This window comes from Cynocephalus volans, chromosome 7 (assembly GCF_027409185.1).
Source record: "Cynocephalus volans isolate mCynVol1 chromosome 7, mCynVol1.pri, whole genome shotgun sequence".
Classification (NCBI taxonomy): Eukaryota; Metazoa; Chordata; class Mammalia; order Dermoptera; family Cynocephalidae; genus Cynocephalus; species Cynocephalus volans.
Window position 1 is genome coordinate 489,826 of NC_084466.1, and position 27,592 is coordinate 517,417.

Sequence of the window (27,592 nt, forward strand, 5' to 3'; positions counted from 1 at the left end):
GTGTCCTTTCTTAGCCTGCAGACTCCTGAGTCATAGGCCGGGACGGGCCGACATCCCCAGCACTCTCGTGGGAGAACCCGCGAGGGTGAGCCACTGCACAGTGCAAGGTTCATTGAAAGAAAACCTTCTCCCTGGAGCGGGGCTGTCAGGCTGGCTGCCCTGTGCCCTCTGAGCAGTTAGTTGCCACTGAAACAGGATATGGTGGGGATGGTATTCATGGTGCCGGTCCCTCAGGAGTCCTGGGTCTTTACATGGCTCCCGTGTTGAGCCAGGGGCTCTCAGTCCCCAGCTTGTTAACGCTGCAGAGCCTGTGGGTCCCCCTCCAGAGGTGCCGCTTGGGGCCTGGGGTGGAGAGGAGGGCACCTCTGCTCCTGACAAGTGTCTGGGGCAATTCTGACCGCACAGTCTTTGCCTTACCATGAGCATTTCAAACCCACCTAAAGCAAATCCTCTTCAGGTGGTCAGGACCCTAGGAAGGAGACTCACCTTGACGTGTGTCATCTGGCTCCCACAGTCACACCTCTAGGAATGTCTTGATCCGGTTGTTAAACACACCATCAACATCATCATCATTCAACTTAGAATTGAATGCATTACATGAAGAATACAGGTAATAGATCCTCAAGCTCATTACTTCTAGGGGTTCTGTCACATGCATGTTGCTTGTGCTGGAGGCTATGTTGTCACACTTGCACGCAGGATACCACAGGCCGGGCTCCTGTGTGCCGAGGGCTCCTGCATGCTTTTTCCAGCACTGGGGCCGCAGGGGTGGCTTGAAGTTGATCAAGATTATGTACCCACGGAAGTGTGCAAAAGCCACAATCAGAGCAAACCAAGCTCTCATCTGAGCCAATGGTTTTGTTGATTGTCCAAGTGTAAGAAAGCAATGGGGAGATGCTGGGAATGTGGATTCAATAGTCGTGTCTGCAGCTGTTACATCATGAGTAGCACAAAACATTGAGAACATATTCTTTAGTACTGAAAACCTCACCTGACTCAGTGAAGTCGTTCATGACACTGACAGGTGAGTGCAGTTCTGGCATCTGCAGCGCTGGAGCTGGGAAAGGTTTTAGTTTGATTAGTGTAATTTGTGAGAGTGAGAGAAATGGTTTAACAGTGGACACATTTCAGACTTCATGTGTTTCTTGGGAAAGAGTTGGATGGGGGTGTGTGCAGCTCCGTTCATCCAATCATGGATACACTTCAGCCACAGGTGGTTGTGGATGCAAATCAGTGAAGAGGCTGTGAGGATCTGATAGCTGTGTGAATTCAAAGAGTGTTGTGTGTCTAGTCATTACCTGTAAGTTGTGTGCTACACGTCTTTCATGCTAGTGCCGTTTATGATAAACTTATGTAAGTCTACACATGCACTTGGTTTTTTTCCTGGGGAGCCAGTTGTCAAACATTTTCCAGCCAACCACTCTCTAGGGGATGCAACCCCGGGACTGGCTTTGAATTAAACGTCACTTGGCCTAAGGAAAGCTTTTCTGCATCCCCCATTCCTGAGACCTGGTGGTGCTGGGGACAGACAGTTCTCCATGGTTGCCTCTGGATTCTGCCTGTTCGTTGTTCCCCACTATTTGTCCTCAGCGTATGTCCGGGGACAGCCTTGGAACAAAAGGGTCTTGTTTGCTGTCAGCTGTCATGACAGCAGCTCTTCCCTCCAGGCAGAGGTCCATGGTCTTGCTGCCACTGCCCATTGTAAAAGATGGAGGTGCCCCAAACCTGGTTCTGCTCCTGATACCTGTGCAGCTGTCACCTGGCTCCCAGCCTCCCCAGGGGTTGGAGTGTGGGAGGCCAGGGCACCTGCGATGCTCACTGTGGCTGTTGTTGCAGCAAAGCCCTTTGTCTCAGACCCCAAAGCTTTGCCAATTGTTTGAGAGGGTTAGAACCTAGCCCTGGTCACCACCCTTGCAGGGCGGACTCTTCTGTTTTCTCTGATGAGCAGTGTAGGCGGGAAGGGGAGGTGGAGGCCCTGGCATTTCTCCAGGGGACTGGAGGTGGGTTGACACCCCCAGACAGTGGCCCTGTGCCCTCCCGTCAGCCTGCAGAGCCCAGCCATCTCCTTCTGCCACCCGCAGGAACCCGCCTGGTGCTGTCTTTCCTAGTGAGAACTCACCCACTTTACAGAGGAAACTGAGGCTCAGTGAGGCCAGGCAACTTGTGGGAGGACTGCCGCCAGGGGCTCCCTGCCAGCTCCAGCCCTGTGTCCCACCCTCTCCCATGCCTGTGAATCCCACCTTGCCAGACCCCCACCTGCTTGCCGGGGAGCCGGTGAGGCCAGCATGGGCCCTGTGCAGACTTGGCCTCCACTGCCTCGTTGGACTCGGCCTTTTCCAGAACCCTTTCCTGGGCCCTCAGGAAATTGCTCGTGTTGTGTCACTTCAGTGTGCACTGGACGAGATGGGTCAGTGACCTGCTTGCCCCTGGAGGGTGCTGGCAGTTGGGAGGGTGAGCCATGGGCACGTGAGTATCCCAGCTCAGGGTCTGTGCCCCTGCGGTGCTCTGCCTGGAGCTTCCTCGAGATGCCACTGGGATCCTTCCTTCAGTGTTCATCGTAGAGCTGAGGACAGAGCTCCTGAGAAGGACATAACTCTTTTAAAAAAACTTAGTTTTTTTAACAGATTATGATTGTACATAATTATGGGGCACATGGTGAGGTTGCAATGTAGGCACAGAGTGGAGTGACCGAGTGGAGCTGAAGAATACCTCCGCCACCTTAAACACTTGCCAGTTTTTCCTTCCGACTGTGAGTCCCCCGCTGAGCAGCTGCTGATGACCACTGCTCTGTGCTTGCTCCCAGGTAGGATGGTCACCACTGGTCCACCTGCTCTTCTGAGCTCCCCGATCTTTCTCACTTGTGGTGGTCTGCACGGGCCGGGCAAGCCTGAGGACCTACGAGCAGGACCACAACTGCTCCCCATGCTTGGCTGTTCAGAGAACACAGCGTTGGGTGGAAGCGCAATCTCATCAGCACACAAAAAATTTCAGTTGCCAAGGAATCAGGAAAACCCATTCAGCACAACATTTTAAAAATCGAAAGAGAACTAGTGATTTCTTGTTTCCTTTCTTGACTTAATTTTGCAGCTTTTTAAAAATTGTCCAAAACCGTTATTTTCATTTCTTGCATAACTAGAAAAGCAGAAGAGAGCAGAGTGAATGTTGTTTTCAGTGGGAAAAGACTACGGTTTAAGTGAGAGCATAATGTGATCTGATGCCTCGTTCCGTTCTGGCAGCGGGGCCTCTGCACAGTTGATGGAGGGACATTTACATTAGGTGATGTGCAGCTGCGCTGGCGGGGTGGCAGGGCCTCTGCGGGGGTGGGGGATGGGGCAGCCAGTTTAATTGGTGCAACCTGCGCAGAAGACGTGGGCTCAGGTGGAGATGCCACTGGGCAGCAGAAAGTGGTTCCAAAGCTGCATGCGGGTGTGGACCCACCAGTGACCCCTGTGGGGCCAGGGAGGACGGAGCCAATCTGCAGTGTGTGATTGCAGAGGTTCCACAGGTCTTTGCCCCAAATTGTCTCCCCCTCCCCAGCCTGCCACAGTACCATTCGTCCAGCTGGAAGTGTCTGCCATCCAGGGGACCCCGGATGCCACTTGGGCTGGGTGGGGGATAGAAATGCCTCCAATGGGCAGGTTGCATCTAGACTGACAGAGAACAGAGCTCAGCAGAGTGGAAGCCCTGGCAGACGAGGGTGGTGCTGGGTGTGCAGGGGTGGACCCACATGGTGTGGGTTGCAGGGAGGCCCCATTCCTCCTCCAGTGCTGTTTCTGTCGAGTCTCGTGGTGGCAGCCTTCCTTGTCTATAGCGTGGATTCCAGTCGTTCTGGTGCCCCAAGCCAGGCCGGCACATTCTACATGCCTGCCAGGTGGGACGGTCCCTGCCAGGGGAGGCACCCTCTGTGAGGAGAGCCCCCGTCAGGGACTGACACAGCTGCATCTTCTGAGGAGTGAGAATTCTGGATTTCAAGGAATGTGAAATCACAATTTTTAAATGGCATCAACTAGTTCAAAGTTTTAAGAACCCTGTGTAGGGAAAGCTGTCTGTGTGTCAGTGGTGACCTTGGCAGAGGGCCCCAAGGGGTCAGCTACCAGGCAGGGCCACAGTCACGGCATCTGAGGCCACGTCAGACATTGGCTTCATAGACTTGTCTGTTGTTTATGAGCTTTCTGGAAAGAATCGTACACAACAAGCCCAGAATATCGCAATGACTTCCCAGAAGTGGGGATAAGGTGCTGCTGTGGTTTGAATGATGCTGTCCCTTCCGATGCAGGACGAAGGATGTGTCCTTCCTCCCCCGTGCAGCGGTATCAGGAGGTGTGGCCTTTGGGAACTGGCGAAGCCGTGTGGCCCTGCGCTCGTGCTGGTGGCATGGACTGGGGGTGGGAGCTGTCTTGCCCACGTTCGCCTCGTGAGGACACAGAGAGCAGCCCTCACTGGCCGGCAGTGTGGCACCTTGACCTGGGACTTCCCAGCCTCCAGACTGTAGGAAATAAGCTTGTTTTTTTTACAATTTACCCAGTCTAAGCTGCCTTGTTATAGCAGCACAACTGACTAAGACTCTTTTTCTAGTCCCCAGAATGCGAGGGACTAGAGAAGGTCCGGGCTGACCGGAGAGCTGTCGCTGAGGTGGTTCCTGCCGTCTGCGAGCAGGATTTGGCCGCTGTGTGCAAGCAGCCTCTGGCCCCGTGCCCATCCTGGCCGAGCAGAGTGATGTGCTGCGCCTCTGGATGGCAGGCAGGGCTTTCTGCAGCTGTCCTTGTTTGGATCTGCTGCTTTATGAAGGGATGGTAGCGGTGACATGGTCAGCGCAGGCTCCATCCACCAGTGACAACATCACACTCCTCCTCGTGTCTCAGAGTCCCGCAGCTGCCCCCTCATGTTGGCTGGGTGGGTGCCCAGGAAGGGCTTGCTGGGGATGGTCTGGGCTCCCTGAAGTCCAGCCCCTCAGGTTGCCCCATCCGGCATCTGCTGGTGCCTGGTGACATCACCTGGGCCGCTCCCTCGTTCCCCCTGCACCTTGGACAAGTCTCACACATCACATCCCTCCCCTCCTTACTTGAATGGGTAGTTCGCATGCAGCAGAACCAAGTGTGCAGGGGCAGCCCCATGGCCTCTGCCCCCTGTGCCTCTCACTGTGCCTCCCTGGGCTTTGTGACATCCTGGACGTCACTTGGATGTTCTGTTGCTGGGCCAAGCATGTGATTTTCACAATGTGCAGATGAGCAGGGAGTGGAAGGGTTGCTTTTCTAGACACATGTGAGCATTTGAAACTAGAGAGGTTGTGCACGCTCTGGTTACAGACGGCCTCACAGCAAAAGCGTAAAGGCAGCCATGTTATTGTTTCTCACAGTTTTGGGTGTGAGGGATTTGGGTACCACAATTTGGCCCAGACATGGCTGGGTGTTTCCACTTAGAAGGGTGGTGGTGTCTGCTGGGACAGGTGCTGGTCTGCAGGTATGTCAGGTGCCTTGGCCAGGGTGCTTGGCTGGGGCTGGCCTGGAGCACCTATGCACTGTCCCTGTGTGTCTACAGGCATGAGGCACAGAGAGCAAGTCCTGGGACCAGGGTGGACACAAAGGCCTTCCTGACCTGCCCCTGGAGCCCTGTGCCTGCTCTGGTCAGTAATGCCCTGAGGCCAGCCCAGGTCTGGGGGACATTAGGACAACATCTGCGTGTGTGAGTGGGGGGGGCGTGGGCTGGGGCTGTGGTCAGGGGCTGGTCATTGCTGCTTCTGCTGTTGTCATTTGGCCTCATAGCAGAGTGTGACCCTTGGACTCCTAGGCACCGATGTCCTCAGGAGCCTGGCTTTGTGATGAAGGGTCAGGAGTGGAAATGCTGGTTCTAAGTGAGTGAAGTTCTAGCCCAGAATCAATAGATGCCTGCTGAGAAATCTCAGATTCTAATTTACGTCTTGCTTCCCCTTCTCTTGACAAAGCGTGTTCCTGTATCTCTTATAAAATTGTTGTGGACGTGCCTGATCTATCATTTCATATCTTTTGTGTTAGGCGTCGGTCAATGAAGTTGTTCTAGAATGGTTTTTTCCTCCTAGAGGACTGGTATGTTTCACTTTTTAATTAATCATTAGAGTTTTGTGTTCACCGTATTTCCATTTCTACCTTAGCTGCTGGAAACTCAGTTCTATTAAATACTGACTCACTTGTTGGGGTGGATAGATGTGATTTTCCTTCCTCTTACTGCATTTCAAACTTTTTGTGCCCATTTAAACCACCTTATTTATACTTGTTTTTCATATTGTAATGTGCTGTGCATCCTTGTGGAAATCGGAGGAAATCTGAAACTGTTGCAGGGAGCTATTCCCGCACCACCCACCTTCCAGGAGCAGAAGTCCACGGTGCTTGTGATGATGTGGCTGGATGGTGCCCCACGGGGTCCAGGCGGCTTGACGCCACGTTTTCCAGACTTGTATGTCAGTGTGCAGTTCAGGAGGCTGTTTAGAGTGCAATTCAGAAATCCAGCCTAATCCAGCTTTATGGAGTTTTCTATTTAATGTAGAGCAAAAATAGTAAGGCAGTGAATGTATTCAAGGAAATAGAATTTTAATCATAAAACTGTTCTTTGGGGGAAACACGTCTATGTTGTTATCATGTGCTATCGGCTGACGGAATTTTTAGGCCCATTTAAATGTTTCAAGTCAGAATGACTAAAAGGCTTGCCCAAGACTGAGCACAGTCAAGCGGCAGCTCTGTAGGCCGCTGGGCCTTATCGCTGGAGGGGCTTGTATTTCTGGACTAGTGCGCTAGGCTTGGGTGCCTGTAGTTGAGGTGGAAAACACTGTGTATTATGTAGGAAAGAACAGAGTTCCAGAGCTCTGTGGACGCAGTAGATTCCAGCGCATCTGTGGTGTTCACTCCAAGACGTTTCTACGGGAGTTGGCCCTCGTTCCCGGAGGTGATGTGGGTGAGACGCCTCTTCACTGCCCAGGGTCAGGGGCAGCACCGAGGAAGGGTCTGAAGACCTGAGGCCCCTGACGTCCCCTCTCAGGGTGCGGGGCATTGTCCGAGGCTGTGTCCTTCCAGACAGGCCTTACTCAGCACCTGGAGCACATCCAGCGCATCACTGAGACCTTCCAGGGCCTCTCCAGGCGGCAGGGCATCCACACGGGCTCGTCCCTCTCTCCAGGTCAACGTGGGACCCCAGCTGCCTTCACAGTGGGGTTTGCTGTGAGCTGCAGGCCCTGCCCTGGCATGTGAACTGTTCCAGGGTGACTTGGGAGCAACGGTGCTGTCAGACCAGGCCTTTGTTTCCTAACCCGTTGCCTGATACCTGTGATTAGAGATGGGCTTTTGCTGTTTTATGGTGGTTATGTTGTTATTTTTTGAGTGCTGCCTTTTACTCCTGTTAATAAACTAGGTTCTCAGAGATGGTATCAGGTGCCATGCCTGCTGTCTTTGTCAGATCCATTCGTGGGCAGTTACGGGCGGGGAACAGACAGCGTGCATCCAAGAGACGTGATTGCAGGAGGAAGGGTCTGTGGGAATGGTTGCTTATTTGGCTCTTAGAGTGAACCCAGAGTTCACCTTTTTTACCTTGTAGTCATTGATTCATCCATTCGTTCCTTAACAGATAGTTCAGTTCCTACTGTGTGTATACCAAGGGCCAGCTGCACCTTCTTGTGTGAACATCTGCATGTGCTAGAAAAGAGAAAGTTCTTTTCCTCTGAGAGACAGAAAAGCACCATAATATGCAAGTAGGAGGGAAAACAGCCTCTGGCCTGTGGCGTGTGGAATCAAGGTGGAAGAAACAACGTCCTGTCTTGGGTGGAGAAGAAATGGCTACCTGGGAGCGGGGCACCCACTTCCCAGTCAGCTGTGGGGCTGTGAAGCCACAGGGACCCAGGCAGATGACGTAGCCCAGGGCCGGGTGCTGGGTGTGCTCCCGGAGCTCCTGGTCTGAGTGGCTTATTTTGTGTTGGCTCAGGGTGACCAGCTGGCTCTCTGGTGTTTCTACAGCAGTCTGGATCCAGGCATGTGGGGTGGGGAGGAATGGGTTTGGCTGCATTAAAACCAGCAAAACAAATCTGGCATTTTAACATTTTTAATCGTCTGTCTTACAAGTTGTTCAGAGAGGGTGTGTCCTCTTCCGCCCTCACAGTCATTGCCTTTAAGAGAAGTGTCAACTACTATTGCTTGTGCTTTGAGGTTCTTTGGATAATAAACAGGAACAAAATCTCAGTTTTGTATTTTCTATCAAAGACCATCTCCCATAGGACTTCCAAAAAGTATTTTTTTTCTGTTAAGAAACTCAGGAACTTGTGGCTAAATGTCTACATTTAATTGTTGAAAACAAAACAGAACACTTAAAATCCAAAGAGAAACATGGAAAGCCTAATTCACATCATCAAGGTGTCAGCTGGAAGGTCGAAAAAGTCAAGCTTTTGAGAAGCCATTTCAGACATGTTGGGTGTGTGCAGTGGCAGCCACAGTGACAAGAAGGCTGCATCTGCTCCTGGAACCGCAGCTGTCATCTGCGAGTCTCCCCCGCTCTCTGGAGAAGCCCACCGAGCCACATTCTTTCCCTCTGTGCCTGTGAATTCCTCACACACCCAGCATGTGCATGTGTGTGCATGTGGGACCTGCATGTGGGACCTTCACATCTGGGGCAGCCTTCAGAAAATCTGCCTTTTGACATTTAAAGGCTGACTTGAAGCTTGGCTCAGACTCACGTGCCTCTTGCCAGATTGGGTGAGCTTTCACCATGCTCAACCCAAGTAAAGATGGCATGTCCTGGGACAGTTGTGATGTTGGGGTGTTTTAAGGATAACAGTGGCTAAAAGAAAACATTCATATATCTATCTTATATATATCTGTCTATCATACACACACACACACACACACACACACACACACACACACACACACACACACACACACACACACACACACACACACACACACACATATTTTAACCAACTGATAGTCATCGATGATTCCCAAAATAAAAATTTCCAGAACCTGTTGAGTGTCTCAGAGCTGGAGGAGCCTTCTAGAGCTAGTGTGTTCTCTTGCTTTTATAGTTGAAAGAGCTGAGGCCCAGAGAGGCAAACCCTGTGTTCGGCCTGTGTGTGGAAGTGGCCACATGCACACGAGACTGGTGCTGTTAGAAACCCTAGGAAGCACTTTGATGCATCAGAAGTAAAATTTATTGACACAAAACACTCATGTGGTGTGGAAGGATTGCTGTTAACTTCTCCTTCACTCAGTGTCTCAAGTTAATAATGTTAATGAAAAGTTTTTAAAAAGCTTCAAACAAATCAAGTTTATCTCTGTCCTTTGGAGTTTCTGTCACACCAATTTGCAAATTGGCATCTTTTCAGATGAACTAATTTTCCTGAGTTATAATGTATGTGTTTGGTGGAGTTTTGCAAAAGAAAGCGTGACTGTTGCTTTGATGCATGCTGGGCATTCAGTGCAGGTTCTGAAGGTGGAGCTCTGAGAACCTTCTGCTCTGTTCCCCGCCGCACCCCCCCCCCCCCCAGCCTCAACAAGAATAAGGTAATTTGGTCCTGAGTGGAATTGGCAGGAGTTGGTGTGTGCCCTGGTGTGTTGTTGGTGTGGTTGGGTACTGGGCCTCTCCCTCTTGTCCTGCATTGTGTCTGATGCCTGTGGACACCCAGTGCCCATGCCTTTAGAATCAAAATGTCTCAGAGACCAGTAAAGTCTCTTGGGAGGTGAAAGTGTGTCTGAGGCTTTTCTCCCACAAAGCACCTGCTGTCTGTGCCAAAAGCATGGCTCTCTCATCCTTGCTTACCCCAGTTCACCCTGCCACTGGTGCCTGCTCTGAGCTTCCAGCAGAGGAAGTGACCTCAGGACAGACCTGGGGCAGATGAGGAGCTGGGACCTTGCAGGTATTTTCTGCAGGGCCTGTGGGCACTGGCTCCAAACATGTGTCTCTGTTTTGGGGAGTATCTCTGTGGAGCAAGGGCTTGTGGAAGGGAAGACGTGGACCCTATCAGGTCTCTCCTTTTGGACATTTCCTAACTGGCAAATCACTGTGTACCTTAAACAGTTGGAGCTTAAACTATAAACTATAAACTATAAATCTTGCCAGTGAAAAAGAGTCCTTCTCCTTGACTGTTGCTCTAACTGTGATCTAATACTATGAAATTAAATTCAAAACGAAAGAGACCTGACGCATGAGTGGACAAGCAAATGTGGCCTATTCATACAACAGAAGGCGATTGCATCACAGGGTACAGTGTGGAAGCCACTTGACGACATTATACTAAGTGAAATAAGCCAGTCACAAAAGGAAGAAACACTGTAGGATTCCATCCATATGATGTCCTGGAGCAGTCAAAGTCACGGAGACAGAAAGTAGAAGGGAGGGTCCCAGAGGTGGGGTGGGGGGGACCTGGAGCTAGTGCTTCATGGGGGCCGAGTGTCAGTGTGGGAGGATGGAAAGTTCTGGAGGTGGATGCTGGTGACGACTGCATGGTGTGGGTGTGTGCTGCACCACTGGACCATGCACTCAGCAACCGTTAAGATGACAGATTTTATGTTATGTGTAATTCATTTTTAAATAAAGATTTAAAGAAGTTAAAGGGACTGAAGTGGGTGAAACAAATAACCCTTAGTCCCCAGGCCGGCAGGTTCCTCCTTTCACTATTTGCTGTAGAGGGAGATGTGCATGTTACCTTGCATTTCAGCAGCAGAAATGATGTTTGTGTCAGTGTTTTCACCTGTGGTAGCAAGAAAACCAAGACTCTAAAGAGCTAGTGAAGGCACTTCAGTAAAAGCGGTGCCTTGCTGTAAAGTCAATCCGTTATTTGGAAACGTGTCTGTAGGTAGTGAGAGGACCAACATTTCCATGCTAAGCTGATGATACGTGTTACCTTTTCTTTTCAGGTGAAGCCAAAAACCTTCCCTCTTACCCGGGGCCGAACAAGATGAGGGACTGCTTCTGCACTGTGAACCTGGACCAGGAGGAGGTTTTTAGGACCAAAATTGTGGAAAAGTCACTCTGGTAATGTCCTTTGCTGCCTTATTAGATATTGGTGCAGTTTTCTTTGGGATGGACCGTATCCTGGACACCGCTGTCCCCTTGCCGTGTTCCGTGTTGCTTGTCTCAGTGAGGAGGAGTGTTCACGGGGCTCTGGCCTGCAGGGCAGCTAGGATGTGAGCTTCTGTTCTTGGAGGTGAACTCATGTCCCTGAATGCTCACTGTGCCCGGGACTCTGGAAGCACGAGGGAGCAGCAGTGCACGTGTGTAGCTACTTGTGTGTCTACCTAGACACGTCCGAGTTCCTTGTAATTCGAGATGAACTGGGAAGTGTGCACTGCAGCACGGGAGCACCAGTGAAGGACTCAAGAAGGGATGCATCTGAGAAGCTTTTTCCGTCTTCCTTTAAGTGTTTCAAAAGAGGCCTACATAAGATGGGCCTCGAGGTGACGATTAGCTGAGTTAGGAGGCCTAGAAAACACTTATTGATATAATCTGGGGAAGAGAGCAGTCAGCCAAGAAAAACCAGCACTTCTTATGTCTTACATCTGATGTGTAGCGTGCACGAACACCTCAGCACATCACTCTTCAGGCTTAAGACGCGATGTCTACCCAGTATGTCAAGGGCATGGCTGAGGGGCGCTGTCACAGACATCGGGATGCGGATGAGCTGGGGCACAGGGGCAAGACGTGATGGCACCTCGTGGTCGCAGCAGTTCACACAGAGGCTGGGAAGAGGGAAACTGAGCAGAGAACTGGGAGTCCGCAGATGTCTTTCTAGAAAGTGTGTCAGCAGGTGGGTGGGAATTAGAGGTTTGGTGTCCGGGGGAAGCACGGAAAGCTGTTCCTGAGTGCGTGGTTTATGATGAAGTGGCTTGAGGATCAGAGGAGACAACTCTGGGCAGACAGCGACTCCACCCTTGGGCTTAGAATTATGGGTTGTGTGGTCTCATCAAAACAGCTACTTTGATTCTGAGAACATTTTTAGCAGACGAATTATATCCTTGCATATTGCTTCTACATGGGAGCAGACAACACATTCTGATGACTTAATGAACTTAATTTTAGGAAACCATTAAGGCTCTCCTGCCCCAAGAGAGGCTGAAACCATCTCCTTCTTCCCCATCTGCACCGTCCCTGCCAGTGCCACTCCTGTGTGCTGCTCTGAGGCCGGGTGATCACAGTTGTTTGTGCTATTTTAATGCACACTCAGATTCTTTGAAATATTTGTCAAAGAGAACTGCACCTGAGGAATATAGTCAGGAGCTGAGTCAGGCTTGAAAGAGCGTCTCTTGGGGCTGATGATGGAGATGACACTAGGGATGGTGGTTTCTACTGAAGAAAAACAGAAAGAAATGTCACCGTGCCTTCCAAAAATCATTTCTCAGCTTCATTTGAGGAAAGTTCTTTCTGCCTCAAACAGCACAATGCTGGAGGCCAGGGACCATGAGCTGTGGCTCCGCCGGCAGGTCCATGAAGCTGCTAGGCTAGGAGGCGGGTGTCTATTCGGGAACATCTTTTGGGTAAGGCTGAGACACACGGACCCTCGTCCTGTTTAGAATCAACATTAGAAGTTTAGAATTAGAGGTTATGGCTTCTGGCTTGGGTGGCCTAGAAAATGTGCTTCTGGAGCAGGAGGGGACTGAAAGCCATGCGCAGAAACTGAGGCAGCAATGCTGTCCATTCCAGGAGGCCCGTGTGCCAACCAGAGTCTGGCGCGGCCCCTAAAGCGCTGTCGTGCAAGGCCACTCACACGGGTACTCAGCACATGCGAAGCCTCTGACTCCTCACGGCCCGTTCACTCTTTCCTGACAGAGCCTGTGAATAAGCGAATTGATTGTTTGTGTATTGCTTTATTCATTAGTTCAATGAATATTTATTAAGAGCTTATCTAATATGCCAGATGAGAGGAGGGGTGCTATAAGCAGAGGGTTAAAACTGGCTGCAAAGAAAAGCAAATACACCCACACCGCACAGAGCACCAGCTTAAGAAATGTGGGTGCATTTCTGTTCATGTTGTGGGCCCTTTAAGCTGGAGCCCCCACAAGCACTGCCCCATCCTGGCAGGGCAACGATAAATAAACCCAGCCCACAGAACAAGTTAGCAAGGAAAATTGCTGTCTCTGCTTGGTGCTGGATATTTGAAACCAAAAATTGGCTCTCTCATGAGTCTGCAGCCTGAATGCACAGCACATCTGTGGTTCAGAGGCCGCAATCCACGCATATAAATTAATGTACTCCTGGATTAGTAGTTTTTCCACATCCATCAAGGCAGTGATGTGCCGGTCAAAAGCAAATCCTATCATCTCCTTCAATCCAGGTCTCAAAGAATTCCAATATATAAAGTTCCAAAGAACATGAGCCCAGAGGAGACAATACACAAGGTACATGGGGAAGGAAAGCTGCAGGCGCACGGGCCAATTGCAGCAACAGGCAGCAGAAGCAGAGCCACAGGGCTGGCAGTGCCTGGCACATTCCACGCAGGTAAAAACCAGAAAGAATGACCGAGCCAGTCTGAAAAAGAGCCAAATAGAATTTCTAGAAATGAAAAATACAAGGATTTAAATGAAAAACTCAGTGAATGAATTAATACCTGATTAGACATAGGTGAAGGGAAAATTGAAGATAAATTTGAAATATAGCCCAGAGACAAAGAAATGGAAAACATGAGTGGTTTAATGATGTCTAAACTTGTCTCATGAGAATTCCAAAAATGGGGGGAAGTGTGGCCATACTGGAAAGTCACAGGAAGAGGCTGGTGAGACTTGACTTGTGTTCCTGCATGGCCTCGACCACAGGGGACAGGGCCCAGCGGCAGGAGGCCCATCTGGAGGCTTCTGCGATAGCCTAGTCAAGAGAGGGAAGGGCCAGGCTCAGATGGTGGCTGTGCGCATGGGGAGAAATGGAGAAACCCGAGAGACAAAGGTCAGGCGGAGCTGGCTTGTCCCCGCCACCCGTGGCAGCTGACACCCACCACACCCCAGAACCCATCTGCTGCTTCCACCCTGGGTCACGGCGCTGACTTCCAGGAGCCGGATCCCTGAGTCTCCCCAGCATGCTCCCTCCAGGGTCAGCATTACCTTTAAATTTGATCATTCATTTGGCAAAGTCACTGTAGAGAATGAAGAAGCCCTGTCTGCATCTCTGAACTCAGAAGAGCCTGAGGGTGTTCTCAGGCTGTGGATTCACAGCCTGGCGGGTGGTGGGACAGGGCCAGCAACACCCCACAGCCAGAGCCGGCGCAGGAGCCCCTCGGTCATGCTCTGCGGGCAGCATTGGGGTGAGTGTGGCTCGCCGTTGCCCGGCATTGCCTCCGACTCAGCGACGAGTGTCCTCCTCTCCCCGTTTTTCCTGACCTTTAGTGTGGGGCGTGGAGGTGGAGAGGTAGCGGCTGTCGCAGATTTATTCAGAGTGGACACGTCTGGGAGGATGGGCCCCTTCTCCCTGGCTTGTCCCTTCTGTCCTGCTAGAAAAATTATCTTCCCGATGTTGAGAGCGAGCTTCATTCACACCCCTAACTTTTTAGAAAAAGATTTCCTATCATTCAAATGGTAAAGCATCATTTGCTTACTTAACTACTGAAAGTAAAGGCTGTGAAATGGGATCGGCAGGGAAACGGCTCCCGCCCCAGTGCACACGGATCTGTCTGGAGGCGTCCTGTGACCTCCTTGGGAGGGGCCACCTCCTGCTTCCAGAACAAGGTGACGCCCCTGCCCCAGAAGAAAGGGAAGGCTGAGCCCTGAGGAGCAGTCAGTGCCACACACACAGCAGAGCCGGACATGGCTTAAGGGCTGGGTCAGTCCAGTCATTCCCAAGAATATTCCACGAAGTGTCCGTGTCCTCATGCTTTTTTCATCCTCAGCGGCGACGTCTGCCACTCCACAAAGCCGCGTCTGTGAGGACAGCTCCCGCGAGGTTCCTGATCTGAGCCCGCGCCTGGCGAGGCTCTGGGCCTGTCCTCTGCAGAGCCGCCTGCTTCCTTCCCTGGGTTTCACTTGCGTCCGTGTCTGGAGGAGCAGCAACGGGAGAGCACATGGGAGCGCCCCGGGCGGCCGCTGCGCTCTGTGTCGCGGGCCCAGCCCCTGTCCCAGCCCCTCACACGTGAGCTGAAGGGCTGTCTGTGCAGGAGCTGGTTCCGTGTGCTTGAGTGATAAAGGCGGGGGCACAGCTGTGTTCTTAGAAGATCCCTGTTGTTAAACAATCGTCATTGCACCCAAAATGGTCTCGAATATATAAGACATAACTGCCAATATGTTTTGCTCTTTTCTTTGTAAATGTTTTTTTTTTTTCTTTTTCTTTTTACATAAAATGAGAAGTTAATAAAGTAAAAAGACAACCCTTCTGGACTAAGGAGCAAAATCACAGCGTCTCGGTTCTGCTGTTGCTGCCGAGGCAGATGAACATGTGTTTTGTGTTTGGTTGTGTTCTGTGTTTGGTTGTGTTCTGTGTTTGGTTGTGTTCTGTGTTTGTTTGGTTGTGTTCTGTGTTTGGTTGTGTTCTGTGTTTGGTCGTGTTCTGTGTTTGGTCGTGTTCTGTGTTTGTTTGGTCGTGTTCTGTTTGGTCGTGTTCTGTGTTTGTTTGTTTGTGTTCTGTGTTTGGTCGTGTTCTGTGTTTGTTTGGTCGTGTTCTGTGTTTGTTTGGTCGTGTTCTGTGCTTGGTTGTGTTCTGTGTTTGGTTGTGTTCTGTGCTTGGTTGTGTTCTGTGTTTGGTTGTGTTCTGTGTTTGGTCGTGTTCTGTGTTTGGTTGTGTTCTGTGTTTGTTTGGTTGTGTTCGGTTGTGTTCTGTGTGTGGTTGTGTTCTGTGTGTGGTTGTGTTCTGTGTGTAGTTGTGTTCTGTGTTTGGTTGTGTTCTGTGTGTGGTTGTGTTCTGTGTTTGGTCGGGCCACAGGTGTGAGAGTTTCTCTCTGCGAACTGAAAGATGTGATTGTTCAGAAAATAGTACTTCTGTGTGGTAGAGATGACTGATCCAAGAAGGATCTCAACACTTCCGAGGTTTTTCAGAAGTTATTAGAACTGAAAGGGACCAGAGGAAGTTGGTGGTTTTGGAGATGGACTGTTCATCTCTCACTTTTATTAAAAACCAGTTGTTGACTTAGAAAACACTGTGAAATTACAAGACTTTACGAGTCACATTTTTTGTCCTAACATTTATGTTTTTCTCTAATTTCTCAAGTTAAAGCTTGAAAAAAAATCTGACACAAATGCAGACCACAGTAAGGCCTAGAACATTCCATACCTACTGTAATGGGGGGTCCTCTCTCTCCGTCCTGGGGTACCCCAGGCGGGCATCCATCCTCTCTCAGTCCTGGGGTGCTCCAGGACGGGATCTGCCCTCTTCTGGGGTGCTGTAGGTGGGAGTCTGTCTTCTCTCAGTCCTGGGGTGCTCCTGGCGGGAGACTGTTCTGTCTCAGTTTTGGGGTCTTCCAGGTTGTGCTGCTTCTCAAAATGATAGTTTTCCTGGGACCTCTGTGGGTGGGTTTTGTGTTGGTTTGGCCTTGGTGTTACAAGTTGGCTTTCTAACCAACTGAGCTAACTGGCCAGCCCTGTGTTGGTTTGGAATAGGGAAAGGGAGCCTGCTCCTTCCCTGTGGCGGGTTTTGAGTTTAGAGGTGACCCTCTGTCTGGGGCCCCAAGTTGCCCTTATTCTCCTTAAGAGCCTTGTGTATGGTCAGGGGCTACGTGTGTCGATGGGGAAGGTGGTCGGCAGGAGCTGCAGAGTTGGTCATGCCAGAGACTCTGGGAGGTGTGTTGGTCATTAGCCTGGACATACCGGGTAGAAGGAGCGCTTCTGAGTGTGCAAGACAAGGCAGGTCAGCCCTGTTCCTGGGGTGGCCAGAGTCCTGGGGACGGCGCCAGTGTCCGGTCAGAGAGGCCCTGGTCCTTTCTGTACAGCTGACAACCTGCCCTACCCCCCAGCGTCTTGCCTCAGACCCTTTTGGCCGAGTGTCCTTCGGTTTCTCTTTGAAGCCCAGGAGCACGCCTGTGTCAGGGTTCTCTTAGCTCCACAGGAAGGCCGCTAATCGCGAGAGTCTGTTTGCTTTTATTCCACAGCATGGAGCGCCTCCTGCATGCAGTGAGTCACCCCAGGCCCTGTAGGGGTGCCTCAGCGGTGTGGTGCCTGCCAGGTCCCTCCTGGTCCCTGGGTGTGGCCAGGATGCTGTGGGAGAGATTGTGGGTCTGCCCACCATGGGGGCTGCGCTGAGGGTCCCTGAGGAGTGGAGGAGACAGGCCTCCCCTGGCCAGACGGTCTCCCTTCCTCCTCACGGGGCTGGGCTGGCCACGGCCTCCCAGGGCTCCCAGCACCTCTCCCCTGCCCTGGGCCCTCCCTGACAACCCCTCCTGAAACATTTCGGGGGCCACACAGGCTGCGTCTGGTTGTGGCTCCTCCTAAGTATTTGGGTCACTTGGAGCATCGAGGCTGGGCTGTGGCAGAACCAGCCGACTTCAGTTTGGACTTGAGGGCTCATGATCTCTCTGTAGGGCGTGCACGGGGCGAGGGGAGAGTGCCAAGGCTCCACATTCTGGGTGCCACAGCCTGGCAGTTACCCTAACTGTAGCGTGGGGAAACTGAGCCTCGGAGAGGTGGGGCCGGTGGCCGGTAGGCCTTAGTGCTAGGAGGCAGACCAGGAGATGAGGCTGCGGGTCCAGGTGGAGCAGAATCAGCTCCTGACTCCTCTCCCGCCTGAGCTCTCCCGCTTATGCCTGGTACCCGCTGTGGCCTGGACCTGCCTGCTCGTCCTCATGCCTGGGTCCCCCTTGGGCTCTCCGTGCTCCAGTTGCCAGCATGCTGGGGTCCTGGGCAGCGACGCTCAGGCTGCAGACACAAGGCTGCAGCCGGGAGTCTCGCACTGTCAGTCTGCTCCACCCACCATGTCTTTGGGTTTGGTTTGAAGATTCACAGCTCGTTGCCAGCATTTCGAAATAAACGACCCCACCCGTCCTAAACCACAGGGAGGCCCTGCAACCTTCCTGCTGGAGCCTGGAGTGTTGGGCTGTGACTGGCTGGTGACAGTGACATGCAGGTCCCAGGGCAGGGAGCTGCTGCCCACGTTAGGAGAAAATGCCCTGGCCTCAGACTTTCTTCCACCCGGGAGAGGGTCAGCCACCGTCCCTCAGGTCCGTCCATCCTGGATCTGTGGGGACCGGGGCTGTGGGCACTGGGCACTTGGCTGGCACTTGCACTTCTTCATCCCGAACTTCCTGGGTCACACAGCAATTTTCCCTCCATGGAGTCGCCCCTTCTCTACAGGGCGCTGCTGTGGGATGATTCAGGCCATGGCTTGTGAGTGGGGCAGAGCCCAGTGCCAAGGCTAAGACCCGGCGGGAAGCGGCATCTGTCATGAGAGTCACAGACGTGGGGCTGTGCCACTGGGGGCTTGAGGGAAGGCAGACACAGAACCCAGAAGGAGCCCCAGAGGTCCCCTGTGTCTGAGTACTGTGGGCTTGCACTGTCTGATTCCTCTCTGGAACCATTGGTGAGCTCTCCCTGCCGGGTGTGGCCACAGGCCACGTGGACAGTCAGACGTCAGCAGCACCATGGGCTGGGAGAGCCCAGCAGTCCCCCACTCCCAACTCCTCTGTTGGGGACATATGAGTCCAACTTTGTTGTAATGAAATTTTAATCCAGCTTTTAGTTAATGATTTAACTCTGTGCACATTTTGGTAGCTGCCCGCTGAGCCGCTCAGAACACGGCTGGTGTCTTCTGGGGAACTGTTTCCTACCTGCCGGCTCCTGAAGTGGGTCCTGGGTTCCTCCTGGGAGCCACAAATCCATGGCTCCTCAGGCTTTGGAGCACAGAGACGACACACAGGAGATGTGGTTTGGGGCTCCCTGATCTCTGTCACGCGACCTCTCCTGCTGCCCCAAGTCCCTGGCCCCTGCGTCCCCACCCCAGATGCTGGGAAATGGATGCAGGCGTTTGCACTGGAGTGTGGAGCTGGGGACCCATGCACGTGTACTTTCTCATGACTAATGTTGCGTTCATGCAGCATGAGCAGTGTTGTGTGGGGCGGGGCTGCCCCGAGCAGATGTGGGGACGTGACTGCAGGGCAGCGGGGGCTTCTCTGCGGGTCCAGAGGAGGCTGCCAGCCCACTTCTCTGGGCTCTGGGAGGAGGAGGAGGAATTCCTCTCAGGTGGCTTCCCTTGTGAGAGGTCAGCTGTTCCCTGAGTGAGGATTTTCTTTGTCCTTGTGAAACTTCACTTGAGTCCCTTCCAGTAACGACTGAGGGAAGGAGAGCTTGGCCCTCAGCCTCGGAGGCAGGTGCTGCTGGCAGCACTCGCTTCCTCGTGACAGACCCTGGCATTTAAGGCAAGCCGGTCCTTTTAGGCACGGGTTTCCTTTATTTGGAAAGAGGGCTCTGGAGCCCTGTGGCAGCGCATGGCCCTGGGCAGGGCATTCCTCTTGTGAGACAGAGCCAGCCTGGCGGGAAGGGCAGGGAGGCCCGCGGTGCGGGCCTTTCAAGTGTGTCAGAGAGAGGGGCTGTCCAGCACAGGCCATGAGGGGCGGGGGAGCCCTGGCCTCCCATTCACCCAGTTCCCTATTTCCTTAGAAAACGCGCTTTAAACTCTGCTGTGCAGGGAGGTCACAGTGCAGACTCTCCTGCTGATGGGCGGAGGACGGGCCGTCCAGACCCGGGGACATGGGACTGTGGCGCACCCGGCCACACCGGAGCCTGGGCAGAGGGAAGCAACCCCTCCAGCCTGTCCAGTCCTCTGTGCTGAGGAGGGGGAGATCTGTGGACAGCGTGGGGTGACTTTTGTGTGCCTCAACCCCGTCACCTCCAGTGACTGTGCTGTGGCCATGTCTTGCTGCTCCCTGCCTGTGGCTCCTGCACAAGGCCGGGGCATCAGCCATTCTACCTGAGAAGGGACGTGGCTGAGGCCGAGGGACATCGGGGGGAGGTGCTCTGGTGGCGCTCACATCGGGATTGGTGGATCATGGGCCCATACTTGCCCACTGATGACAGAGTCGTTAATCAATTTGTGGTGTTTTTAGTTTAAAAAGGTATTCCTTATATGTTGTGAATTGGGTATTTGGCTTTTAATTCGCAGCACAAATTGGTAAGATCCCAGTGGGTTAATATCCTGAGCATGAAAAGAATATGGAAAAATGGGCGTTCTAATAGAAAATGGGCAAGGGCATTTCAAGAGAAAATTAAACTTAAAAATGCTCATAAACATATGATAGGCATTCAACCTCACCAGTAATTGAACATTTCAAATTAAAGCAGATTTTGTTTTTGCCATCAGTCTATCGAAGTTTGGAAACAGTGATAAGGCACGGTGTGGTGGGGGTGTACATTGGTCCAGACTTTCTGGAGGGTTCTGTGGCTTTCCCTTCCAACAGCCTTGGCCCAGCAGATGTTTTCTGCCTGGTAGTTCCACTTGTAGGGACTTATTCCACAAGAGTAATCAGAGAACGGTGCAGATGTCCACACATCAGCGTGTTGTCCTGGTGTTGTCCTGGCGTTGTCCTGGTGTTGTCCTGGTGTTGTCCTGGCTGTGCAGAACTCGGACTGAGCGGCTGTGGTTGTTGTCACCCAGGCTCTGATGTTCACGAGCTCATGTGGAAAGGGGGTCACGGCATGGTGTGAAAGGATAAGCTGAGTATATGTTGGGATACAGTACAATGTAATCCCACTTATTTAAAAATAGACATATATCTGTATCTATTTCTATTTTATGTCTGTATATAATAGAAATTGCTGTATATATCTGTATATCTTTAGAGTAAAAACACTCTAGGAGGATATATTCTAGAATGTTAATTCCAGATTTCACTTTCTGACATCTTTATGTATTTCAAAATTTTGGATTTTAAAAATAGCTTTACAGAGGTGTAATTCATACACTGTACAATTCACTCATTTCAGAGGTACAGTTCAGTGGTGTCTTAGTCCATTTTGTGTTGCTCTAACAGAATACCTGAGACTGGGTAATTTATAGAGGAAAAAAGTATTTCTCACAGTTCTGGGGGCTGAGAAGTCCAAAGTTGCAGGGTCACATCTGGGGGCTTCTGGTGAAGTCCCCATGCTGCGTCACAACGTGGCAGGGAACCAGGAAGGGAAGCAGGCGGGTGGGGAGGGACCAGACACGAGAGGCAGCCTGCTCCCATGAGAACTCATCCGGCCCACAGAGAAGAGCTCACACTCCTGAGAGACGGTGTTGATTGATCCCTTCATGAGGCAGGTCCTGGGAGCCTCTGAAAGGCTCCCCCAACGCCGTCACAGTGCGGACCACACCTCAACATGAGTTTGGGTGGGGAAAAACCATACTCGAACCACAGCAAATGCTTCTCAGTACATTCAGAGAGTTTTAAAATGGATTCAGAATCAATTTTAGAACATCTTCATATCCTCAAAAAGGAACCCACGCCCTGTAACTATGGCCGTTTCCTGTCAACGGCCTCCTCCCTGCCCCAGGCAACCTCTAATGCACTGTCTATGGGTTTGTCTATTCTGGGCATTTCATATAAATGGAGTCATACAAAATGTGCCCTTTTGTGTCTGGCTTCTTGCCCTTAATCTTTTCAAGGTTCACGCACATTGTAGCATGTGTCAGAGCTTTGTTCCTTTGTTGGATATACCACAGTTTACACATTCATCGGTTGTTGGATATTTGGGTTGTTTCTGCTTTTCGTCTACTATGGATAATGCTGTGAGCATGCATGTGTAAGTTTTCGTGTGGACACACGTATTCATCTGTGTTGAGAATGTACTTAGGAGTGGAATTGCTGGGCCATACAGTAGCTCTGTGTCTGACATCTGGAGGCACAGCTGCGCCATTTTATATTCCCAAGAGCAGTGTATTAGATTAGGATTCCTCCACATCCTCACCTACGCTTGTTATTATCTGTCTTTTTTATTATAGCCAACTTAGTGGGTCTAATTTTGTTTTCACAATATAAGCCCCCCCAGTAGATTTTCACTCAAAAAAAAATCAATTTCTTGTCTTTAGTTAAAATGTTGTTTCCCATGAGTGTGTCCTTTTTTTTTTTTTAAAGCAAACAAAATTCAGATTGCAAAGGAGTAGAAACACAGGGAATTTCTAAAAATCTGCACATAAATCTAAGTATGGATCAATTTACTATGAAAAATAATGTCTTCCTGGGGTGTACTTGTATGTGCTGACTGTGGGGAAACAGATGAGGCACAGCTGACCCCCAAGACATGGTGCAAAAAAATACCTCTGGTTTGCAGCCATAAGAGTAAAAACAGTTCCACGTGGAGACCTAATCCCCACAGAGCCCCATGTCAAGGTGGGGGCCAGGCTGTCGGTGGGTGCTGGTGAGGACAGCAGAGTTGGGGTTGGTATGGTTGCCGTTCCTGTGGCATTTCTAGAAATATTAGCCACTGGAAAAACAAAAAAAATGCAGATGAGTTTAGATGAGTGATTTCCATGCCTTGGCAAGCAGATTCGGTTTCTGTTCAGTGGACGGTGCATCCAAGCTCTGTGTGCAGGCAGTTGGGGGCAGTGGCTGGACTGGCCTGTCCTCCCGGTGACCGCCCACCCCTTTCTCCCCACACCCTGGGCTTGGGGATGGCGTGGGCCGCTGCCTCTCCTCCAGGCATCTAGAGTTGAGCTGATTGTTACGGTGCAGCTAGCCTCTCCAGCTATTTCTCAGGCCCTGTGCCGAGTTCAGGTGCTCCGTGTTCCTGAACTGCAGCCCCGCTCGTGCCTGGAGTGGTTTTCCAGCTTGCTTCCTTGTCTTGCATCTCATCCCACTACGAACAGGGAGGGGCTGGCTCCTGTTCTGGTCCTTCTGTACCAAGTCACCTGTGGGCATCTTGTCCCTCTGGCTCCCGACAGTCTTGGCCCTGCTAGGACTGAATGTCCATGGGTCCTGTGTGGACCCCACGCCTTGTGCGGCCCACTGTTCTCCAGAGCTGCCTCATGGCACCGTGTCTGCAGGAAAACTCATCCTGTTAATGGCTTAAGTGATCCTTAGGTTCCTGGTCTGCCACACAAGATCCTGGGCTGCTCTTGCGGCTGACCCGTGCTCACAGAGGTGATGGTGCTCTGTCCTGTGTGCACACAGCCCACCTTTCTGCTGGCCAGCACCTGAGCCTGTGGACCTGTGTCCACTTGGCCAGTATGTTGAAATGTATGCCCTCCACCCCCTGGCCTTGGCTGCCCCTGACCCTGTGCTCTGTCCAGCCCCTCGGCCTCCCTGTTTCTTCGTCCTGACACACACAAGCCCTGTAGCCCCAGGGCCTTTGCACCTGCCATTGGCTCTACCTGGAGTGAGGCTTCCCAGCACCTGTCCCAGAAAATGGTGCTGCCCCTCCTGTCCCCACACCTTCTGTCCTCTGATATACTGTGACTTCATCTGCTTGTGGTCTCTCCCCTCCCAGAGCATGAGCCCCACGGCCAGGGCCTTTCCTCCTCATGCTCTGCTGTTCCCAGCGTGTAGAACAGAGACTAGCAGCCTGAATATTCATCCACAGGAGGATGAGCCTTCAGCTTGTCTGCAGTTTCTGGGTCCACCGAGTCAGGCCAGCAGGGCTGCTTAAAAGTGTCAAAGGACGGTAGTCAGTTTGGCCTTCTGAGAGGTGTGTGTCCGGCTGTGCACATCTGGGAACCAGCCCCCACCACTCAGAGCGCATGTCCTGGGGGTCAGAGACCAGAGAGATGCACAGGGAGAGGACCGTGTCCTGCAAGGCTGAGGGGCAGTCCTTACAGACTAAGCTTCCGACCAGGTCACTGGGACTCTGGACTTTCTCTGGAAGTTTTCCTCTTTGGTTTCATTGCCCGTCCCCTGGGGCAGGGCCTGTGTGGATATTTGCATTCTCCTTGGATGGGCTTCTGTGATTTGTCTCTAAAACTTACATTTACCTGTTTCCAAAGTCATCCAGTGGGGGCCAGACATCCCATGGCCTGTGTGGGTCTCACCGGGGCTGAATTGGATGGGGAGGTGCAACTCATCACAGGGGCCTCGGGTTCCGGCTCCTCCAGGACTGCATTGTCCAGGTGAAGGCATGTAAAAGGGCCTAGGGAAGTTATCCGTAAAGGGTCTTGGCCATGGAAGGATTTTTGGTTCCATTGCGACATATGTTCCAGAGAACTCTGGGCTGGGGAAACATGTATCCATGCTCCCCAAGGGACAGGACCATCTGTTTCTGCAGCTGCTGATTTGCAGACCCCACCCAGCTGCAGGGGCCTGAGCCTGTGGGCTCTGATGGGTACAGTCCTCTGTACCCTCGGATAGTCCTTGGAGTGGGGCAGGGCCTGGAGAGTTGTTGGGGCCAGTGAGCAAGGGCCTGGGCGCTGGTCTGGATGTGGATGGCCTTGCTGGAGAGTGAAGGAGGTGGAGTTGGGTCTGGACCTCACATGCATACAGTCCCTGGGCTCCAGGACTAGCGTGGGCCAATAGAACTTTCTGCAAAACTGGAAATGGTTCCTTTCTGTTCTGTCCAGTACGGTGGTCACTAGTCACAGGTGGCTCTTGAGCAACTGAGGAACTAACTGAATTCTACATATGATTTATATCTGATCACTTCAGACATCAATAGCTGCATGTGGCTAGTGGTCGCCGGGTTGCAAAGCACAGCTTGGGCAGTGTACAGAGGAGAGTGGATGGGACGTCTGGCTCATGGAAGGATCGTCCAGTGGGTGAGCTGTGCGTCCTGGCCAGTTTGTTTTCCTGTTAGGAGTGTTGACGGTGATGATGTCAGAACAACAGTTCATTTAGCATGGGCTGAGGACCTGAGTTTCCTTGACAACACTTGCAGCAGCCCTGTGGGCCAACCTGGAGCTGACTGACTGCCTCTGGACCCTCACTCCCTCACACACCATCTACATGGCCAGGCAGGGGCTCGAGCTCTGGTTCTTCTGACCTTGGTGCTAAACTCGATGAACAAGCAAGTGAGGAGAGAGAGTGAGAAAATGTCCAATCCTGGATGTCGCTGTTCACCCCCCGCTGACCTCCAGGACCCTCTCCCAGGGTTTCGGCCATTAGAAGCACGCATGCTTCTGCACAGCATTAGCCTCTGATTTTAGAGCCCTGGCTTCTGGGCCCTCAGGAAGGGGGTCCCTGGTGCCCAGCTGAGCCTCTGTGCTCCAGGGAAGCCGGTTGCTGGGTCCCCCTCGGGCTGATACCCCCTGCCCCCGGTCAGAGGCTCTTCCAGTTTCTGGATGTGGTCAGTGGGAGGCTTTATGGATTTTAGTCCTGGGTTCATTCTCAGATTTTTAATCGTCCCAGAAAGATGGAGAATTGCCCCCGGCAACCTCCCTGAGTTTTCTTTTGGGGTGTCTTGCATTCTTCAAGAGTTTCTTCAGGCCTCCTTGGCGAGGGTAAGGTGGACCTCAGGTTTTGGGAAGGCTGTCTCTGTGCAGAATCTCCCGCTGGGGAGAGGGTTCCTGTCTCCAGAGGCCTGACTCTCCCCCAAATCGCCCGTCTTAGTCCTTACAAAGAAATCACAGGTCTAAAAAGCTGAATGAGCCATGTATTTGAGAGTATAGATCTGTGTCTGTCACGCCTTCCTTGAGACCCTCCTGTGCTGCCCAATAACATGAGCACAACTCCCCCTCCCAATTGCCCTGCTGGCTCCTCCTGCCACAGGGGGCTCCTCAGCCTCAGCTCCCGAGTTCCCTCCCATCCTCTGTGCAAATCACGCAGGCGCCGCCCCTCGCAGACCCTCTAAGATGGGAAACCTGTGTATCTTTCTTGTTGTGTGAAACGGTTTCCTGTGTCTGATCGCTCTTCTCTCTGTCAGTAACTGCTCAATAAATACATCAAGTCCCACCTTTTCTCCTGAGAGATTTGAGATGACTTACAGGAAGTAAAGTAGTGAAGTGCACATTTAAAAAGTTACATGAAATAAGGAGAGAAAACATTGAAATAAGTAATAGGAAAGGCTGGAAAAAACCATATCATATGCAAGACAAAATGCCGACCCATCTCCTATGTTTGAGTCTCAGTTCTGGCTCCAGGCTTCTCAGTGCCCAGTGCAGAAACAGAAAGATGATTGACCGTGAAGCCCCATTCTTCAGGAGGAGGTGAAGACCAGGGATGCCGAGACTGAAGCTCTTCTAAGCACCAGGTTCTGAAAAGAGCCCCAGGGAGCCTGACTGTGAATGCAGGAGGAGAGTCTTGAAGCTGGTTCTCAGGAGGTTCCTCCGGGTGGAGGCTGCAAGTGGAGCGTTTCCTCCCCAAAGGCAGGGCTGGCCAGGCCCGGCAGCCACGGTGAGGTGTGGCATCCCCGGCACCACCCGGCCGAGGGCCCCACACCAGTCACTGCTCTCGTGGGACTCCGCTCAGCCGTGGGGCCCTCAGCGGTGGCTGCTGGCTGGACGTGTGGTAGGATCCAGCGAGCTTTCGGGGATGCTGACACCCTTTGATGGAAACTGAGGCACCTAGAATAGATAAATAAATGAGAAACCTGTTCAATAAAAAGGAAGAGATAGAAGCAGCAGAAGCTGTAAGACCATCACAGACGACTGGACGGGTTCTTTCTAAATTTAAAAGCAGTTTATAGCAGTAGAGCTTGTCCTAAACCATAATAGGAATCCTGGGACCCATTCAGTCCACAGGTGTTTGAGCGTCTCATCCCAGGAGCTGAGAGGCAGCTGACCCACCCCATGGTGTGCCCGAGACTGTCCCAGGAGCCCCCGAGGTCCCAGCAAGCATGTGCTTGGTTACCTGCCAGTGTGGGAGAACTGTGGTGAGGGTCTGGGCACATCCACGTCCCATGGACGACTTGCGTTCCCCTCCAGGGCTGAATGCAGGGAGTTTGCTGGGGGGGGGGGGGGTGCGCCGCAAAGCCGCTTCCTGCACCAGACGCTGTGTCCGGCTGTCTGTCAGGGAGGTGGGCAGGAGCAGCAGGGCTCTGACCACACAGGTGTCCCATGGCTGTGAGCCAGCACTGGAGTCCGTACGTCCTCAGAGCCCTCGTCAGAAGAGATGAAGCAGAGCTGAATGGCGCAGAAAGGATGGTGACGCAGGGGTTGGGAGCCCGTGCCCGGGCCGCCCTGGAGGGGCACGTGGCCAGCCGTGGCGGCTGCTTGTCAGCAGCTGCCTTCTGACGGAGGCGGGAAGCCAAGCTGAGCAGAGGCTCACATCCCACTTACCCCACTTCTGCCCCCATCCGTGACCCTGGGCTGGCACCTAACCTTTCGGTGCCTCAGTTTCCCTCCCTGTAGATTGGGGGATGATGATGTGTCGTGAGGGTTAAATGCTGTGTGTGTTGCGTGCTTCTGCCATCGTCATTCCCAACACCTCACCACTCATTGTACACGCATTGTCCACGTGGTTAAGCCTAATCCCAGTCCCTCCCCCGCTGTTGCCCTGGGTGAGGCAGGTAGATCCGTGTTGTGGGTCCTGCATTTGCCAGTGGGGAGGGGGCTCTGCAAGGGAGATGGCACCAGGCGGCCTCAGTGAACGTGTAACCCGGCGCGCCTCAAGGGCTGTGGGGCTCTGGAGCCATCACTGCTCAGGGCAGATCAGCCTTTGGGGCGCCGTGGGCCACGGAGGCTGGGCTGGCCCTGTTCGTGCGAGCACAGCTCTCTGGCCGCTGTTCAGAAGTCTGAATGTAGTGAAGGTCTGACTTCCCTCTTTTGGTGTCAGATTCGAGTTAAGGCCCACAGCTGCTTTTCTGTTCCTCCTGAGCTCCTCGTCTGGGTGGTGACC

The 27,592-nt window shown here is 52.3% G+C and overlaps 1 protein-coding gene across 5 annotated transcripts in view; it reads left to right on the forward strand.

The window, feature by feature from the left end:
- Nucleotides 1-27,592, forward strand: part of RASA3 (RAS p21 protein activator 3) — a 148,551-nt gene that overhangs the window by 39,619 nt on the left and 81,340 nt on the right. For 3 of the 5 annotated variants that reach the window (XM_063101983.1, XM_063101985.1, XM_063101986.1), the window contains exon 2: nt 10,872-10,989. The exons of the other annotated variants lie outside the window; for them this stretch is intronic. In XM_063101983.1, coding sequence (XP_062958053.1) covers nt 10,872-10,989 — 118 coding nt within the window. The remainder of the gene's footprint in view (nt 1-10,871; nt 10,990-27,592) is intronic. 5 annotated transcript variants of the gene reach the window in all.